General features: G+C 44.0%; 1 protein-coding gene across 1 annotated transcript; it reads right to left on the reverse strand.

Annotated features, from left to right (window-relative positions):
• Positions 1 to 1,944: 1,944 nt before the first annotated feature.
• Positions 1,945 to 12,074, reverse strand: LOC133948795 (rabphilin-3A-like). The gene is made up of 16 exons (XM_062382815.1): positions 12,068 to 12,074; positions 11,752 to 11,877; positions 11,470 to 11,599; positions 11,234 to 11,317; positions 10,977 to 11,145; positions 9,621 to 9,806; positions 8,882 to 9,064; positions 5,954 to 6,033; positions 5,733 to 5,807; positions 5,205 to 5,314; positions 4,974 to 5,100; positions 4,830 to 4,886; positions 4,562 to 4,716; positions 4,397 to 4,478; positions 4,178 to 4,274; positions 1,945 to 4,088 (listed from the first exon to the last, which is right to left on the reverse strand). The coding sequence occupies exons 2-16, from the start codon at positions 11,778 to 11,780 to the stop codon at positions 3,958 to 3,960; spliced, it is 1,695 nt and encodes a 564-aa protein (XP_062238799.1). The 5' UTR covers positions 11,781 to 11,877; positions 12,068 to 12,074; the 3' UTR covers positions 1,945 to 3,957.
• Between the last annotated feature and the right edge of the window lie 290 nt (positions 12,075 to 12,364).

Genomic DNA, 12,364 nt, shown 5'->3' on the forward strand with positions numbered 1-12,364 from the left:
GTTTCATCTAAATTGTACAAATTGTTTTCTTTAGTCTAGAACAGATCCTTTATATTTAAATACTTTGTATATACAGGAGTGGATCCTCTCTACGTAGGCCCCCAGGAGGCACAGGTTCTCTCTCATGTCTGGGAGTGGAGGGTGAGGTACGAGGTGTACAGCTGTAACATAAAAAATCACTTAATTCTACAAACTGAACCTTTAGGGACAAATAGCTGAAGAGGGGAGGTTTGAAAGTCATTGCAGGAATGTGAGGGCCTAGACTCGAGGCTGATATCTACCGTAACACTGTGATCTCTGTACCCCTGACCCAAACCCAGTCTGGCCAGCTGACCAAGATGGAACCAGAGTTTTTGCATCCTCACCTAACTGTTCGTATCTGACCGCTTCACTTCCCCTGCCGCACCAAAGCGTCCCCGGAAATAACCACCCTCGCTTCCTCCGCACTTTCCCCCCTGTCCCGGGTCTTCTGGTGCGCCTGGAGAACAGTGGCGCGCTGGAGGAGGAGAAAGGCGCGCAGGGAGAATCCGGAGCCGCCAACACGCTGAAGTTAAACCTCCGGGTGAGCTCTTCGTCCTGCAGCCGGGTGTCGCTCCTCCCGCAGAGAGTGCGGTAACTCTCCGTGGCCAGTGGGCTGCTGTTCACCTCGCAGGTCACCAGTCTCCTGTCCGCTGACCACAGGCTAAGGTACAAGGAGCGCGCGCCCCACGCGTCCTCTCGCAGGAACGTGACGCGTATCTGTCCGTCCCGGGTGGGACTCGACCTGAGACAGGAGTCCCCTGAGTCCCCTGATCCCATCACAACCTTGGATAGGATGAGCGATGATAAGGTGAAAATAAGTCGACGGAGGAGTCTGCTATGCATTTCAGTGGGAAAGTCCAGATTCCGTCCAGTTTGGGATGAGCTGGAGTGTTGGGATCAGGGATGGTTCCGCACCGGCCGGTTTATTAGAGGCTGGTGACAGAGGTAGACATGTTTTCGGTGAGGGCGACACCTGATTGGTGAGTCGACACGAGGCTCGTCAGAAATATGATCCACCTGAGTTGTTACATTAGTTTGTGTGCATTGAGCGTGAGATCCTACTTCGACAGGCAGGAAACCCGCTAGTTGTAAACTCCGAGGTGATGAATTGTATCTCCCTTGGGAAATAACTTAAGATGGATAGGTTTAGTAAGAAAAGTGCAGAGCTGCCCTAACAGGTTAGATAAGATGCCTTAACGTTAGTTAGTAAGTGATCATTGTGAGTTAGTAAGTTATCATTGTGAGTAAGTCATTAGTTTGAGTAAGTAAGTTACTATCTTGAGTTAGTAAGTGATTTCGTGGAATTAGTTAGTCATGGTATTGAGTAACAAAGTAATTTTATGGAGTTAGCGTTGGATTAGTGATTAACTTGAGTTAGTATGCCATTATCTTGAGTTAATAAGTATTTAAAGCTTAATTCAAAGAGTGATTATCTTGGGTGATGAAGTGATTATCTTAAGTTAGTAAGTCTTTATCTTAATTGAGTCATAATCTTGAGTTAGTTAATAATCATCTTAGGGTAGTAAGTGATTATCTCGACTTGGTAAGTCATTTTCTTGGGTTAGTGTGTCATTATCTTGTGATACAAAGGTATTACCAAGTTATTATATTAAGTGAGATAGGTATTATAATGAGATAAATGCTGTAAAATAAATGATAGATATATTGATCTAATACATCCTATACTATGAATTAAAGCTAGTATAAATACAGTGGCTCCAAAAAAAAGATTTTGAATACAGATGACATCACATTTACATCACTATAACATTTCCAATTATTGCGGAGGACATATGTATGTTTCCCCTTTCCTATCATTCCATCTTCTGTGATTATCTTTATACACACACGCACACACACAAAAACACACACACACACATACACACACACACACACACAGACTGGTCATTTTCATTAGTTTTTATTGATCTGTGTAAACTCTCTGCAAAATCTTTACATGCAAAGTTATTTGCAAACATACATATTCCCATGCATGCACTATCTATTTACAAATACAGAGATAGAACCGAGAACATTCCACTGAACTGTCAGATCAAGTAGAAGACAGATATAGGTTGAGCTCAAAGAGAAGCCTGTTCAAAAAATAAACCAAAAATATTGATTATAATTTATGTCGATCATCATCTGATGATGTCTTGACATAGTACAACATTGTATGGGTGGTGCTACTGGTGGTTGTTTTAAGATCTGCCACAGGGGGGCAGAGTGGCTGCACAGAGAAAACAAGACAGGAGAGATTTGAGTGTGTATGTACATAAAGTCTCGTTCAAAGAATGAAGTTAATCTTAGCGTTTGCTACTGATAGAGTTGGATCAAGTCTGATCTTTTTGTCCATGTGCTTAGTTTATTTTTCTCTATCCAGTGAATGCTATCAAACCGGATTATTCAGATTACATCAATAGTCTTCATAGTCATGCAGCATATGTCCTCTTGTATTTAAAGATTTAACAGGAATGTTATAGGGAAGAAGTGTAAACATTAATGGAATTACAATAGCATTCTTACAAAGTATATTTATATATATATATATATATATATATATATATATAGCTTGAACCACAAGACATTTCATGCATAGGTTTTTTACTTTTCATCTTTGTGACGTTGGAATGACTTGCAAACAGCTGTATAAATTGAGGTCATTCCACTTTGTAAGGTGTGCTTTCCTTGGTTTGCTGTGATCAGTGAACAAATATACACTAAAGCCTTGAGTGGTTGGGATGTGGCAGAGGGAAAGAAGCGCCCTGCTTTGTGCAAAGGATTGACGTAGAAGTGGGCCTTGGCCGCACCAGGCACAGTGCATGCAGGTAAAGCTGCACATTCTTTTGACATAACCTGTCCCACCTTCTCTCTTTGTTTAGCAGAGCTTCCAGGTTTTTAGTTTTCTATATTTTTTTTTTAAGGGAAACCTGTAAGAACCGTGACCATGTAAACACTGCAGTAGAAAACCGCCAGCTTCAGGAGAGAAGAGGTAGCAGGAGGAGAATCGGTTTTCTCCTGCGAAACCACAGCTGAGAGATCATCTGAAAAGAGAACGTCGTATTTCACGTTTCAGTTACTCTAATCGCACAGTTAATACCTCCCACTAACTTAAAATTCACAGCTTCAATAGACATACATTAAAACTCCTAATCTTTAACTAGGTGTGCTATAGTTTTTAAATCACAAATAAACAGCAACTGATGACAGACTCATCAAGCTCATGGTCCACTGACGTATGCATCATCTGTGCATCAGATGTCTATCCTAACCTGAGCAATGTATCAGTATGTAAACATTTCTTCTTCATGGAAATATACACTATGTTCAGGACAGTGGGCACAGTTCAAATATCTTAAGGTGCAGCTGCGTGTTTTCTTATGTCTGTGGCTTGGCATGCTTAACACAGTTCACTGAGCGTGATGAAATCACATGAAAAATCTAAAATAATACCCTGACATTCACTTACGAGCTTAAATGAAGTTTTTTAAAAGCTCGACAAATACGTTTTGACCTAAGACACCGAAAAAATATTGCTTTTCTTTTTCTGTGCCAGCGCATTCAAACTCTTAATACCTTCAGCGGAGAATTCATCAACTTCGGCACACTATTTAAACATCAGGCATGATGCTCTTTATGCAGCTGTTGGTTGATAGATTTCTCGCTTACACTGATCAAATCTCTAATTCATGTCTGCCATGATTTGTCCCAGAGGCAGATTGGGTATCAGCCCAGGTGGGTAAATTCATTAATAAGAGGACGGAGAGAGAGTTTTCTACATCGGGGAGACAGAAGGATGAGAGCAGTGCCTGTGTGACGGTCAGGTAGAGAACAAATAGATAAACACAACAAAGTGAGGCGGAGAAGGTGCTTTAGGAGATGCCAAGTAGGAAGGAAAGGTTTTAGCTCATGCTGTGGCTGGGGTGGAGCAAGTGGTTAATCGCTAGCGACGTGGTTCTCGTTGTACAGGGTGTGCCAGCGCTCAATCTTCTTGTCCTTGTTCTTCAGACACTCGTACCAGTGCTTCAGCCGTTCTCCTTTGGCGGTGATTCCCAGCTGACACCCACCTGTCGGAGAGAAAAGTGAGGTGTGAAAAAGTGAGTAGGTGCACAAGAGAGAATTTCCTTTTGACGGCATCCAAGCAGTGATCATTTACCGATGTAGTCGTTGGACTTCCCGATGTCGTAATCCCACACAGAGATGTCTAAAGACTTTTTAGCCAGGTCGCTGTGTTTGATGTCATAGCTGAATTCCTGAAATTGGATTTAGACAATTAATCATCACTTCCAAAGAACTTTTTTCAAACCCGATTTTTAAATATGATTTTATGATAGTATCTTGGGAATAAGCTGATTTTATCATTGTCTTTACAAACCTCATTAAACTCTGGGTTTAAAGTTCTCTTTTTGATTTGTGTTTTGCTCTTGCCCTTCTTCCCCATGTCAGGTTTCAGACATCTGCAAATTATACACACACATAGAACCTGATTACTGTCGTCTCAAGAATCACGTAAATGTTCTTCTCATTCTGCTTCACCTACATTTTGACATAAGGGTCAGAGTAACCATTAGCATCCATGGCAGCCAAGTGAACGCAGCGCACGACACCCACAATGAGGCGGTTCTGCGGGGAGCTGTACATGAGGGAGATCAGGACCCGGCCGCGCTCTTCCACCTCTCCGCCATCTTTCCCTTGCTGAAACCGAGCAGAGGCAGAAACGGTTTTTATTGCATTCTTATTAAGATTTATATGCACTTCTGGTGGAATCTGCCACGTTTAGACATGCTCTGGAAATCAAAAAGACTTGCCTCATCTTCGTAGAGAGCTATGCCTCTGGCCGCCCCGGCTGTTGCGGTTTTCTTCGTCTGCGAAGAAAGAGATCACAGCCGCTCAATAGGACACTGGGACAAGGAGAACAGAGCCTGGTTTGCATGTGACTGAGCTTCACTCACAGGGATGACTCTTTCCAGACACACGTTAAAGTTTTTCTTCTGGTTCATCTTCAGTTTCTTCAGCGCCACTCGGGTTTCCCCAATAAATTCATTGTGCCCGAACTTGTCTTCATCACAGACGGAGAGCCTGAGGAAATCAAACAAGAGTCTTAATCATGCAGGGTCAACTGCGGGCCGAGTTCAATATGTGCATGTGGGTTTGTTGCAGCTAAGTGAGACTTAAGTATCCACCTGAGGGTCTTGCGCTGCATGTCCTCATCCGTCAGGCCGTGGTAGGTGAGCGTCTCATTCCACGCGGGGTTGCGGGTGTTTCTCAAGGTCTTTGTGCGTAGCTTGTTAGACTGATGCAGGTTAGATCAGGACAGAAACACTGAATCATTTCATGGCACGTTGCCGCTGCACAAGATCACACACATCTTTGGTTTGTGGTGTGTTATGACAGCGAGTATCTACATGGATCTGCTTCCCATCATAAGGTGGCTTATGCAGCTCAGACCTGCCCCATTATCCACAAATGATATACTGCAGATATACTGTTACTGCGATGTCTCCATGTATTTCTAGACATTATCCTTGAGTCAATTTTATGCAACGTGTTCATTTAAACCACAAGGTGTCAGGCTTGAGCTGGCAGAAAGGCCTCTCAGCCTCGAACAGGGTCTAAAATCACCACCCTTCCTGTTTTGCTTAGCAGGATATTAGGGTCATAAATCTTTTAAGAGAAGTAAAAGCTTAATGTAGGAAAGGTGAGTCTTTTACCTTACTAGCCCCCGGCAGCAGATGAAGCTTGACATAAGGATCTGCCAACCCGTTGGAGTCCATGGGCTTCAGTCCCTGAGGAGGGAGAGATCACAGTGTCAGTCACATCGTCGAGAATGGCAGCGAGCAATTAAGCTAAAGAGCCGCTCAGGAGCTTTTTAACATAAACCACTTGGTTGTAATGATTCCTTTGTGCGACAGAACGAGGAGGAGAGTGGTACCTTTCCTTTGAGGATGCTGCAGTGGAGGCTGTTGCTCTCCTGTTCGTAGTGCAGGCTGAACTCCAGAGAGCCCAGAGTAGCTGAAAGAAACACCCAGAGCAATCGTCACATTAGACTGCAGAGACACAGACAAATATGCTCTGGAATAATTAAAACAAAGAGAGGGACAAAGGGGATATAATAGAGAGAAGCTATTCTAATTAAACACTCAACATGTGAATAGGAGTAAGAATTAGGCACCAGCCCCAGAATGGACCAGAGGGAATGATAATGAATTCAACAAATAATCATTTACTTTGACTCGTGTAAAGCATCCATATGACACATTCACAGGTTTTTATTTACCTAAAGTTAACCTAATGTGAGCTGGAGAGTCTCCCCCGGGCCCATGATGTAAAATAAATCAAATAACAAGTCTCAAAGGAAGACGTTCAGAAACTAAGGTTCTGGGTAAGAAAAAATAATTAGTGAATTGCTGCCCACACAGATTTTCTTTGGAGGAGTTTCATTGCCTCGCATTTCTGTAGGGGACGAAATAATCAAAGGTCATTTTTTTATTTTTTATGTAACTGTAACTTTTCTGGGCTGAGATTCACCACAAAACTGAGGAAGTTATAGCCGCCTGAGCCACTGAGACCAATCAGTTCTCATCATCACAATAGCCAAATAAGACCACTGCTATTTCTGCCATTTTCACTTCCAACACAAGGGACTGGATCCAGCACCAGGGGGAATCTAAATCCTGCTAGCCCTGTTGTATCTCAAATTATTTGCACAGCTCCAAATTCCCAGATCTCAATAAAATAAATTAACACCCAATCCCCCCGAGAGGGAATAAAGGGCGTTTGACGCTGCAGGCGCAGAACATGAAAATGGCTTGGCACCATTCTCATCATGAAAATGGGATATGGGATATATTTAAAAAATAAATAAAACTGCACAATTACACAAACGACATTCAGAAGGTATTGAGACCCTGTCACTACATCATTTTTTACTGCCTTAAGACAATGAAATGATTATTAGAAAAATTATGATTTCAACTCAATACTTCGAATAAATTTGAATAAGAGAATCTCAAAGTTTAGTAAAAAGATAAACAGAAATATAATATTGACATAAGTATTCCGCCTCTTTGCAACCCTGATGGCCCCTCTGGCTGAGCTCCAGTGATGCTGTGTGGGGATGGGAGAAGCTTCCGGAAGAACAACCATCACTGCAGCGCCGGGCTCCACCGAGCTGGGCTTGGCCAGACGGAAGCTCATCGACAGTGAAAGACACATGGGAGACTCCGACTTTGAGAAACCGACTCTCAAAGTCTGTTGTGTTCCCCGACTGTGTCAGGAGGGGGGACAATCTAATTTAATTTTGACCCAGGCAGAAAAAGAGATGTTACCAGATTACAATGGGCAAATTCAGTTTTAAGTTTTATTTAACAAATATCGCAAACAATTTATTCATTACACCAAACAACCAAATCAATCTTGATTAATTAAGGAACTGTAACAACACAAAAACTTAATCATGAACCTCACGAAGAACATAAACACAAATGGACAAATAACAACTAATGATCACCGCGAGAGAGCAACTTAATCCAACACTGCAATTAAGGGAAAATTCACCCTCATTCTCAAAGGAGGAATATACCAAAAAAACAAAGCCTCACTCACAGCTCTGAGCCGGCAAATGGGCACTGGCCCTGTCTCTCCTGGTCTTAGTAGGTTTGCCAAATTGGTTCGTGGGTCCCGGTGTGCTCTAGCTCTCTCACCATTGGGAGGAGGGGGGAGGGCGTGACCTGGCTAGGCACAGGGGAGACGGTAAAAAAAAATGCACAAACAACACCCACCGCCTTGACTGGGGCGGTTCGAAATGGTTGTCCTTCTGGAAGTTTCTGCAGCTCCACACAGGATCTCATGGTTCAGTTTTCGCTCTGCTTTGTCAGCTGGGACACCTTAAATATGCCCGTGTGTGTTTTACTAATCCTGTCCAACAGAAGGTGATTTGTAAATTTTTACCCCCTGCACGCAACCAACTAATGCAACCACCTGTTCAGTACTGTATATTAAAGTACAGTGTCAATATGCATATGAATTTCCCTTACCTACACACACAGGGTCTCTACGTGCACATGCAGCACTTATGGGGTGGGGGGCTGGCTGAAAGGGGGTGGCAGCATTGGCAGGTTATTAAGGGGCATGGTCTTTGGGTCGATTCGCCTTTAAGGGAATAGCAGCTCCCACCATCCTCCTGCAAATTGCCCACTGACGTCCTATCAATGTGCTGTAACGTCTCACAGATGATGACATGAACTAGGAGCGTCACAGCAAAGTGTCCGAAAACATCATATATCAGTTTTTCCATAAAAATAAATGAGTAAAAATGTCTAAATCCTTATTTATGCTTTGCCATTATAGGGTATTGATTGAAGAATGATAGAATTGTCCCCTCCTTGACGTTCTGTAGCTCATGTATCACTATTGATTTAATGATTCTCATTCTGATACTCACTTCCTCTGCATTAGATCCTCGGATATCGATTTTCATGCTTCGACACCATATGAATCTTAACCTTTTTTTATTTTCTACCCGGTCAATAGATGCTAACGGAACAATACTTGCTGCTTGCTCCGACTATCTGGATATTTAAAGCTATGAATTATTACCAGCAGACAAAAAGGGAAGATCAAGAATCAACGCAGAAATAATCACAATCTCTGAAGGGAACATAAATGCTGCCAAATTAATGACACCAATGCCCAACAATGTATTCTGCATGACTATTTAATGTTTTGCTTCATTAAAAAGGAAAGAAAGGTGATATTTACCTGGAATGGGTGAGAAGAAATCATTAATGTCAAACCGAATATGAGGAGAAATCAAAGCAGCCACATTCGTCTTTGAGACGAGAGCAGTTGGTTAACTCACTGGCTTCATCAGAGTCGTAGTCGTTGGCCTCTTCCTCCTCCTCGGCTGGCGGAGCTTGCTGTCGGACAGGAGCCGAACCATATGTGGCCGGCTGCCTCCTCTCCTCTCTGACTGCAGGGGGCGCTCTTTGCTCTGGAGGAGCTGTAGCGGAGGTGAACCCACCACCGTCTCCTGCCACTTGACCTACGGCCACATTAAAGCAATCAAGTCAGCGGCTTCTTCCTCCTGAGGCTACATTTGAAGAACGATTAAGTCACAGCTGAGAGACTAGACTAGACGATGCCATTTGAAGGCTCCTCCAAACGCGGCCGACAAATGGGTCCTTCTATCCCCAAGAGTTGAAGGCTCCAACAAGTGGCTCCTTCCCGGCCCAATGCCCTCAACCGAACAGCTAACGGTACGAAACGAGGGGCGTTTAAATGATCTCGTCCTTTCCAACTTCAGCTCTGTTGTCTGGCAACAGCAACAAGGGCGCTATAGGCTGGTGATGCTGATCACGGAAAACCTCTGTGGCCTAGGCTGTTAGGTTTTGGCTAGGCCTTCGCAGTATATGCAGCCAACTTAGATTGCCTATGTAGTGGTTTGGGTAGACCGCGTCCTCTGAAGGATGCAGCCACTGAACTGAGACACAGCTTCAGTCAAGTGAGACGGCACGAAATGACACCATCAGGGATTCAATGTTGGATTAACGATTGTGACTTTCATAGGAAAGGGGGGAACTGTCCCGGCTGTCACTCACCCTGCTGAGCCATGGCAAGCGATGACGCCGGCTGAGGCCTAGAGCTCTGCACAGGAACCATCTTCTTCATCACCACAGGGCCACCCTGCCCCGTCTCCTGAGGGCCAGCCCCGCCTGTGGCCATGGGTACAGCTGATGGTTTCGGGGCCACTGGTGGGTAACCAGCACGGCCCTGTTGCTCTGGGCCTAAAAACAAGCAGGAATAGCATAATACAGTAAACACACAGACACAGGATACATGAGGGAGCCGCACGTAATCACACCTCTCCGGGCTCCGACTGCAGTGGAATCTGTAATAGTCTCTCTGCATACTTTTGATGTTGTAGCTTTTTCAATCGCAAAGGCATTGACCTACATACGTTACAACCCGCTGTGGCAGCCGACTACTGTACATGCAGCAGCTGTATAGAGTCTGCTCAAGCTACACCCTCTACTTGGACCCATCATGCCAGCACCACCTGGAGGCTCATCCCATGACACAGCATGCACCTTCCGACAGCTTAATTGAGTTCTTCATCCACCCTCCTCTGCAACAGTAGGTGGTGCTGCCATTTCTGGGAAGCAAATAAAACCCATCCTTGTATTGATGTTGTAGTGTAATTTATATAATATTATGTCCTGCCCTCAGGGCATTGGATCTTAGACCCTGCCAGACCTGGTATTAACATCTGTCCTGAGGGATCTGATCACAAGTGGTCAGTGCTAAGTACGTATGTTCACACCTGACATTTAAATGCTTCCTGAATGTGTCTCCTGTGATCATTTGGGATCTGATTTCACTTCCCTGCTAAACAGTGTGTGGTGCAGTTATTCTGCGAAGAAAGTATCTATTATTTTGAGGTCAAAATATGGACACAGAGAAGCATAAAAATAAGTTTGATTCATTGTGAAACTGAAGCAGGTCATAGGACATCAGCTGAGTAGGGGGTCCTTATGTGGTGCAGGATGCACTTGCGTTCACACAGTGAATAGAATGTGGCCACATGTGTCCAACCACCTCGGAATGTGGTCTGGGTGATCAGCCCTCAGGACACACAGAGGACACATTTAGGAGCTTTCAGACCTGAACTTGTGATCGCATCACTCAGGACAGATGTTAATACCAAGTCTGAACAGGGTCAGAGTCTACCTTGTTTCCATAATAAGTTCTTATATGGTTTTATCCTATTAAATTACAAAATATTTGGGTATTTGTTAAAAAATTTCCCAAATCTCACAGGCAGGAGCCTGACTCTGAAAAGATATAATGTAAACCTACAGTTTGTGAAAACAATTTCACCATCAAGAAACCTGCTGGTCACCTCATGTAAAGATTTAGATTAAAAAAGAAGACTGAAAAAGATAAGCTCTGTCTACCTGCAGGTTGTGCTTGAGTTACTGCCCCTCTGGGCTTAGGAGCCGGCGGCCCCTTGGGCTCGGCCGCCTCATGGGCTCCGGCCTCTCTTGGTTTGGATAATGGCATCGGTGATGGCAAGAAATGTTTCGGAAAACCTTTGAAGAACCAGGCCCCAGACCTCTTCCATACCTGAGAAAAAAAAACAAGAGATATGGGTTGTAAGCTGTCAAACACAGAATTGAATTATTTTATTTGTTCCCTGGAGTGAAGCGCTCACCTCTCGCTGTTCTCTGCAGATCTTGCAAAGCCAAACAGCACGTGGCCGACTGCCACACTGTGTACCACACTTGGTACACATGTTCTACATGACAGGAGAAAAAAAAGATTAACAGCTGGTTGTCATTTACAATGTTATTATAAATAAACAGCTCTTAGGACAACCTTTTGAGTCTCTCTTTTATTAACAGCAATGTGTTAGTTTATGTTTTTATGTCTGACTGACTCATTGCCCACCTTTTTGCAGTCCTCACACACCACTGAGCTGACCCCAGGTGAACCCAGCTGCTCCCCACACAGCAAACAGCGGGACAGTCCGTCCCCACACACCGTCTTCTTTATGTCGTCCAGGCGGTTGATCAAGCGCCTGCAGCAGCACAGGGGGAACTCTTACTTAAAAATGTCACCGATAATTATCCCAGGTCCAAGTGTGTGCACGTCATCGGTTTCAACGGGTGTTTTTCTTTTCTTTTTGACATTTATTTGGAGAAATTACTGTATTTGTTACAATCCCCATACCCGATTCTCTCCTGCTCCATGGTCTCCATTTTCTCAGCCCGGGCAATCACACTGTTTATAATCTCCTTCTCTTCATCCGTCAGGTCTGGATTGGAACCAGGGCCTGGCTGCGTGGTCCAGTTGCCCCTGTTGGTCAACATAGTGTCCACGTGAGATTACACTAACTCAGTGGTTTGTATACTCAAATGGAGCAAACACAGGGAATGAGAGAACGTGCATATACAGAAACAAAAAATGACACTGCTCTCTGGATAGAGATAGAGCAGAGACACAGTGTAGGAGATGAGAGAGGTGGACTTGGAGCTGATCTACTTACTTCTCTTTTTCACTGTGTCACACACGAAACATCAGAGAGATAGAATGAAACAAAGGAGGACACAGTTTAGTGTTGATGTCGCCGTTAGAAATTGACACGAACAAAGCCGCTTTGACCGTCATGCTCACCTGGAATGCATGTTCCTCTGCCTGTCGTTAGACATCCTCATGGCCGTGTCCGTCATGCTGCACAGTCACACTCTGCCAGGAAAGAAAGACGGCGAATTATTCAGCATTAATTCAAGCAAACACAGAGATATCCTCTCTCTTTGCTTCATGCATATGCAGCACTGACTTT

The sequence above is a fragment of the Platichthys flesus genome, chromosome 3 (genome assembly GCF_949316205.1).
Source record: "Platichthys flesus chromosome 3, fPlaFle2.1, whole genome shotgun sequence".
Taxonomy (NCBI): Eukaryota; Metazoa; Chordata; class Actinopteri; order Pleuronectiformes; family Pleuronectidae; genus Platichthys; species Platichthys flesus.